This window comes from Aristolochia californica, unplaced genomic scaffold, assembly GCF_029961685.1.
Source record: "Aristolochia californica isolate CCGP_79_NKW_82.1479 unplaced genomic scaffold, dmAriCali1.0.hap1 SCAF_5, whole genome shotgun sequence".
NCBI lineage: Eukaryota > Viridiplantae > Streptophyta > Magnoliopsida > Piperales > Aristolochiaceae > Aristolochia > Aristolochia californica.
Window position 1 is genome coordinate 41,335,341 of NW_027182214.1, and position 7,820 is coordinate 41,343,160.

Below are 7,820 nucleotides of genomic sequence, written 5' to 3' on the forward strand. Positions count from 1 at the left end.
CCCCACAACATTTCCAAACAATCTATGTTCCTCAAATAACAACTTCTTCCAACTATGTTAATCATTACAAGTAGAAATCGGGGCCAACATCCATCTCACTCCAACTTAGAACTCAGCCAGCAGCCTTTCTAGAGCTCCACACACAGTAAGAAACCAGTTGAAACCGGACCCCAACCAAACGCACACAGATTTAACACTCATATTAGGAATCTTAATTACTTGCTAACTTGAATCTTCAAATCAATCCTGCAATCCAGCTCTACAATTCAGAGTTTTTACTCTTTAAGAAGGTTTCCGTCCAGAGAAAACAAATTCAGAAAGAGAACGCTAGAGTGTTAACCCATCCAAGTCCATTAAAAGTCTATTAAAAATACCGAAGAATTTGGATAAAGTCAATTACAGGTTTCATTTGGTTTCAAAATGGAGATTTCTATCCAAGCCCATTTACATGTGAAAAAATGAAAATACATCTTCTCAAAACCTATAAATACCATCTTCTCTGTGTTTTAAGGATCAATCCTGAGCTTTCATCTGTACAATTAGTCTCTCAGCTTAGCTTCCAGGACAAAGGCCTGCCTCTTAAGCGTCTCCATAAGAGAACTCAACATCCCCACTTCTTTTTCCTCTTGTTACACATAGTAGATCATACCCACCTCAAGTAAAGAAGTGTGAGGAATGCTGAGGGCTACATCAGGGCCCCGGCAGTTTTTGCTAAGAAACTCATAGACAAAATTGATCACAAACTTCTTGAGGAGAGAGGAAGATTTCTTTGCCTTTGCATACGAGTGCCCAATGATATAAGCGACCCCAGATTCTTTAGCTTTCAAAATCTCGATAGACTCTTCTTTGATGATCGAATTATTATCTGAACTTCGAGACTCAGGCTGCACAACTTCTCTATCAAGGATCTCACCATCTGAGACAGCATAATGATGAGATTCCTCTCCTTCCATCTCTATGAAGTCCACAATTTTAGAAAGTAATCTGTTCTCAAAGTCATAATTCTCTTGGAGGTCCTTGTAGCCATACCTGACTATACATCTAAACATTTTATACTCTTTTGGCCCGATTCTCCCGACCAGAAACCGTTCTGCCTCACTGACGTAGGGCACTTGAACAGATTTCACACAGACAAAAACTAATACCTGGTGGAAAGCAGGCAAGTTTGTTACAAAGTGCCCAAAAACTGCAGGCACCCCTGTGATAAGGTCACTGTACATGAGTCCTATTCCAGGCACACGGACCATGCCCAGACTTGAACCTGAAGCCAATAATCTTTTCATCGAGACCCTGTTCTCCACATCAAATTCGTGCTTCTTCAGTGTACCATAGTTCCAAGTGTACATGATGGCCATGAAGATTAGAGACGAAACAAGTGGAACCCATCCACCTTCAGCAATCTTCAATAGGGATGATGAGAAGTACAGTAACTCAAATGATCCAAAGAAGAGTAGGAAAGCAAGGGCCAGAACTATCTTTTGCTTCCACACAATTATTATCACCATAGCCATCAAGCAAGTCGTCACAAACATTACTGTCGTGACAGCCAGTCCTGAAAATGAGACATTCCAACCAAGTCAGGTACAGAAATTTGAAAAATGGAACTGTTTAACTCAGTTTCAGGATATGCATAATCCACTGTTAATCATCTCTAGTCATAACTTTTTTTTTTTTCTTTTTTTTTTGCTAGGACACTGAGGTCCACTTGACTTCACTGAATCAATAAATACCATGCGAGATTTTAAAGAATGTTTATAAGAGATCAGCATCATACCATAAGCATGGCCAATCATGTTGGTGTCCCTTAAACCGATGGTGACAGCTAAACATAAGCACATTAATATCCAATTGACTTCAGGTATGTAAATTTGACCAAATATTCTACTTGAAGTATGAACAATCCTCACTCGAGGGAAGCAGCTCAAGGCACAACACTGGCTGACCATGGAGAAGGTGGCCGATATAACAGCCTGGCTTCCCACAATCGCTGCTAATGTGGCCACAATAAAAACTGGCCAAAAAACAGGTTCTGCAGGCAAGCAAGAATTGATTACAAAAACGAACAGGGTACAAGTCATGAGGGCATTTACTAAGGAACACTCAAAAGAGAGAAAATGTAGACCACTTGCATTTTTAAATAACTATCCAGTTATAGGCCACTGCAACCTGGGTGGGTGGAATTTGAGCGGTCTAGAAATCATCTCAGAATAGTTGCTCCAATGTAAAGCCATTATAGAGAAGCTGAAACTTGAAGGACAGAGTCATGAAAGGATAACATATGCTTTGTTACCTGGTATGGCCTTATAGAAGCTACTTTGGATATCTTCATGGTGCTTTGAAAGATAGGCAGCTTCACCCATGTAAGCCACAACTAGGCAGGGATAAACCAGACACGTGAAAGCAATCTGCAATGACCAAACAGATGACTTAAGTACATGGAAATCTAAAGTAAACTACGCAATAAAATTTTCCAAATAGAAATTTACCTTAATAGAAAATGGAGAGAAATGACCCAAATCAGCAAACATAGTTTCTGCACCTGCACAAATGGTTGATAGCTTTACAAAGAGAACTACCGAAGAGATAACCGTTTGTCCAAAGAAATATACCTGTAATACAAAGAACTACTCCTCCCAGTGAGATCCATCCTTCTTTGCCCATGCTCTTAAGGAATTTGAACATGTAAAGGGGAGAAAGTGCACGTACTATAATTGGGTTCCATCGAAATATATTGTATAAACCGATGCCACTAATACACAGAAGCCATGCTGTAATTATTGGTGCAAACATGAAAGCAACCTTGTTTGTACCATGACATTGAAGAGAAAAGAGAGCCACGAGAATCACGCAAGCAATCACCACAGTATAATCTGAATATTCATAACTATCTTAGCTTTGAGAACGCTGAAATCTAAAAATTTAACAGAAATGAGAATAAGAACAAAGATTATACTAATCAACTCACAGCTGAGTATACACAAACTTACTCTCATGAAGTTTATCAATCTTCACTTTAAGGCCTGATACTGCAGAAAGAACTGACCAAAAACAAGTTTGCTTCAAGTCAAAATTCAGATGAAATTCACTTAAAAGCATAGGATAATCACTTCTTTGAAACTTAACCAGTAGGTAACTTTAAACTGATTAAAATCTCAAGAAAGCCAGGTTTAATTTGTTCAATACTTTAGATGATGACTAAATAGTAACCTAGCTAGAGTATTACCTGAAATTGTCGGAGTGAGGATGCCGTCCCCAATTGCCATACATGTCCCAAGCAATACAACAATCAACAATGCATAACGAAATTTGGGGTGCTTTTCGAATAATGATTTAAGCACAGGACTCTGCCACGTAGTAGATGCTTCTTCAGTTTCATATGTAGATAACTTTTCATCAGCCACTTGTTGGTTGGGCAGAATGCATAGTTTTGCATGTCTGCACAGAAGGGAGTACAAGGCAAATGTACCACCTGCACTATAATCATCCGAAAGAAATGATTAGAACTGACTGAATTGTAGTTTTATCATACGATTTAGTTTAGTTGCTTGCAGAGTTACTGCAGTGAGAACCAATTCCCAGGAAACCTAGAGGTTCAATTTTATTTGGCAAGGCTCAAGGGGCAGGGCAAACAGAAGCAGCTTGCATGGCCCCTGGGTTGAGAATGTTGAAACAATATGCCAGAATAGTCAACCATCCAATGAGCATTTACTCTAGGATCAGGAAGAGACCCCCTTGAAGACCACTCAGATCGACTGGACTGCCCATTCAACCAGATTTCTGAACAATCTCCCAAAGAAGCACCTCAAGCAACTTGAATTGGGTCTTATGTTTCTCGTATTCAAATAGGATAATGAATCGTACCTTCTCCATTGTCATCTGCTGATAATACAATGAAAATGTACTTGACCAGAGGAATGAGGGTCAGTGTCCAGAAGATGAAGGAAAGCACACCAAAAATTTCCTCGTCATCTTCATGAAGTCTTAACTTTCCTGAGAAGGTGGTCTTATAAACATAGAGAGGAGACGTACTAAGGTCACCGTAGACCACTCCAAGACTCTGATAAGCAAGCGTCAGGACAGCCTTGCAAGAAGCCCTTTTCAAGTTCTAGTTTGGTACACCAAAATCACTATGTCAGAGATAAGACCAATCCAAGCTCTGTCATTTACATTCAACGAACGGAAGCGGATAAACTAGAAGAATGATCATCGACATTTACGCATGCATCAGTAGAAAACATAGAAAGAGAAAAATACACAAGCATCAGCTTAAGGAACTCTATCTTCAAATACAACCCATTTTCCCCAACTGAAAGAACAATCAACAGAAAACAGAGTGAAACGGCAAGAAAAACAGGAAGAAAGTGAAGCAGTATCACCTTTTACTTCAGACCCATTTTACATGAAGCTCAAAGAAAGAAAATTTGAAGCAGAAACAGAAGACAGAAGAAGAAAAAAATCACAGCATGTCCGGCTTCACAAAGAAAGGCACCTGCGCACAGAGTCCTTCTTCCCGTGGTAGCGGCGGTGGTGTCTGAGCCACAGGACTCATGGCATAGACGACAATTCAGGGAGAGGAAGAATGCACTTTGGAAGTCCGCAGTTTCCTTTCAAGAGAAACAGAGAGATATTCTTTGAATATAAAGCGTGAGAATGGCCAGTCAACAGTAAACAGCGAGCAGTTTCTTCCCCTTTTCTTTGTATTCCAGTAAATATGTTGCCAGAAGTTAAAGTGTGCAAGCAGAGTTTCCTCTTTCTCTCTCTCTCTCTCTCTTTCGATCCGCAGCACGCTACTGGGTTAGTAGCTGACCAACCAGACAAATACCACAGGAACTGGAACTCTCAGAGATAGAAGCCATTGATTTCATCAACACAGGACCTTTTTCTCCTGGATGTTTCAGAGATTCTCTTAAGCAATCCTAGCCACCGAGTCACAGGTTTGTGTTGGAAAGATGAGCTTCTCAGGTTCTTCTCATGCCGGAAGCTTATCATAATTGCTTGAAACAAGCAAACAGTAGGGCATGTATCTTGACAATCCTTTGTTTTATAGTATATTTGAACATGTTACAAAGAATATATTATATTTGTAAACATCCACAGTTCCCTGCGCTTTCCACCACCTTGGAGCTGGCTTCTTGCTCTATTTTCTACTCTTGTTTGCCTCTTCCTTTATAATAAGCAGATTCCAAGAATGTTTTTAATTAAAAGACACTTAAGCCAATCTATTCCTCAATTAAACAAGCTTTGATGAGAAAATTAATGAACCAGGTTGTTGGGACTGATGAGTCCAGTAAGAATTTGCCGAAATACACTAAAGAAATGTGTATAAAACCCAGTTTAAGCAAAGACAGCAGTCAACTCACAGCAATGAAAAGGGGAAGGCCAAAGAGGAATTAGGATTTCATGCTGAGGTACGGAGTAGGTGCATGGCGTCGACCATGATTGCTATCAGCTTTTTCGGCTGGGAGATGAACGCACTTTAATTAATCTAAAATCAAAATTCCTAAGACCCTTTTCTGTTTTTCAGGTTTGAAGGCCACAGATGACCTTCTCATATGAAAAAAAAAAAAAAATGGTCAACTCACGAATATGAATAGATTCTACTTTAGTGTCTTTTTCTTTGTCCTTTTAGGTACAGAGGGTACCCTACAGCACATGTGGATAGGAGGAGGGACCCCTTTATTAAATGTGGCCATAAATGGAGGTCCGGTAGGAAAGGTAGAGCGGGTCTGGATTGAAACTGAAATATGCTGAATAAAATAATTGACGGAGGTTGTACCGACACCCTGGTACTGATCGGTCCGGTGTGGATTGGATCAAATCTATTTAAAAGATAATAAGAACCAAAAATATTTTTCCATGATTTTTTTTATTAAACAAATCAAGTCTCATTACCAAAGCCCATCCCACCTTCCAAATAGCAAACAGAGAATGTGGATAAAAACAGCCAGTTGATGTTTCAGTGATCTTTCTCCTTGGTACTTCTGTACAGCCATGAAGGGTTTTGATTAGGCTCATCTTGATTGGTTTCATGTTATTTTAAGGGTAAAGCCATGAGAGAGGAAAATCAAAGGAGAGAGACATGTAACCTAACATGGAAAAAGGGAGAAAATACACTAGGCCCCAAGATTTTGAGTGGGGGCACAACATTTGCATATCCAATATAACTTTTGTCCTTTCCTTCTAAATCATTTGATGCCATTGTACAATGATTTGAGGTCAATGCTTGAATGCATCCATTTACAATGAACAAAATAAGAAAGAGGGAGAGATGGACACTTTGGACAGTATAGGTGAGTTTTACCCATCAACTGCTCGTGTATGGACCCACTGAGGCTTCAATTGAATTGCTTGTCTCTGCGTATAAATTCATGGAGAGCCCACTTCAGTAAATTGATTGCTTGAAGCTTCTCCACCCAAAAGAATATTGAAAACTACTTCAAACGACTCTTGATTGATTAGAGAGAATAGAGAAGAAACTTGGTTAAACTTGGTTTTGGTAACCCTCTCTTACTATCATCAAACAAGTTTGAGGGAGCTTCAGGTAGGCAAGATCTCCTTTTTCCCTTTGTCAGTTTCTCTTAAAGCATCCAGAACTTTGCTACCCATTTCAGATTTTGATGGTTTTGAATCTGCATCTCGAAAGGACCCTTGCAGCCTTTAATCTTTCTCTTTGGTATGGGTTGTTCATTTAAGGAAGAAAGTCCATTCGCTCCATCTGTAGTGCTCATATCGGTCTTTGATGGAATATTGAACGCGGTATAAGGATTTTATCTTTAATTAAAACAATCATAACAACTCAAAAACTAATAAAAAGACATGAAAACGAAGCCAAGGATTTTTTCATTTATAAAATACAGGTACTCCGTTAATATATGAGTAATCTGGTGTTATACAATCCCTGTAGAATAGTCTCCTCTCCATTAACTACAGTAATCATTGATGGCGTCTCGGGATTACGAGACATACAAGAAATGACGAACCACCGTGTTAGTTGCTGAGATTTGTATACATTCACGCCTCTGTACAGTGTCAAAAAAAATTCTGGCCTCAAAAACTGTTACAGGTTTCTTCCAGGATTTTGTGAACCAGGCGTCCCCATTAAGAACTGGACTGACGAATCTTTCAACCTCTTCCACTGTGAGACCATTCCTTAAATACTGCAAATTTTTCTTTTTGAGGCTTATAAGCCACCAAGAATTTATCCAAAGACTTGAACCCTGACTTGTCCAAGGAGCTGAGAAATGCTGCCTGCTTTGTAGCATCCAAGACAGAATACGAAACTGTATCCTTTGTGTTGTACAGCCAATGGTCACGAGCATACCTATCACGGAATTTTTTTGCTCAATTAAGTGATCAAGAGCATCAACAGCCCGAGTTCTTCAGACATGACAACTGCACAGTCCACATGCCACCATTATTTTACCACGACTACAATGAATGACATCTTTAGTACTACTACTGCTCAAAAGATCAAACAACTACTGTCATCATATTGACATCACTGTCAAGGTAGTCAAATGTTATATTTAGATATGCCTAAAGTTTGTAGATTGAACCACATATTGCAACTTATCATAACCATATATTTAACACTAGCAACTTCAGTGTGTGTGTGTGTATGTTACGGTAGTACCACTGCAGAGTTATCGAAACATAACCAAATATTGAACACTACAACTTCAGGTAGTACATGTTATGTTTATATATGATTTAAAGTTCGTGGCTGGAACCGCCTAATTTACAATTTATCATAAGAACACTAAGCAACTTCGGGTAGATTTACACTCTATGAAGTTGCTTAGTATGAGTGTGTGTGTGTG

General features: G+C 39.2%; 1 protein-coding gene across 1 annotated transcript; it reads right to left on the bottom strand.

The window, feature by feature from the left end:
• Positions 1 to 347: 347 nt before the first annotated feature.
• LOC137965554 (potassium transporter 1-like) lies at positions 348 to 4,668 on the bottom strand. The gene is made up of 9 exons (XM_068811820.1): positions 4,490 to 4,668; positions 3,862 to 4,105; positions 3,224 to 3,469; positions 2,988 to 3,038; positions 2,610 to 2,870; positions 2,487 to 2,539; positions 2,291 to 2,405; positions 1,775 to 2,029; positions 348 to 1,552 (listed from the first exon to the last, which is right to left on the bottom strand). The coding sequence occupies exons 1-9, from the start codon at positions 4,547 to 4,549 to the stop codon at positions 630 to 632; spliced, it is 2,208 nt and encodes a 735-aa protein (XP_068667921.1). The 5' UTR covers positions 4,550 to 4,668; the 3' UTR covers positions 348 to 629.
• Between the last annotated feature and the right edge of the window lie 3,152 nt (positions 4,669 to 7,820).

Excerpts from the sequence above, each read along its gene's own strand:
- LOC137965554 (XM_068811820.1), bottom strand. The coding sequence starts at position 4,549 with ATGAGTCCTGTGGCTCAGACACCACCGCCGCTACCACGGGAAGAAGGA. Across the intron at positions 3,470-3,861 it reads AGCAGATGACAATGGAGAAG|GTGGTACATTTGCCTTGTAC; the intron begins GTACGATTCATT and ends ATTATAGTGCAG. Across the intron at positions 2,540-2,609 it reads AGTAGTTCTTTGTATTACAG|GTGCAGAAACTATGTTTGCT; the intron begins GTATATTTCTTT and ends CCATTTGTGCAG.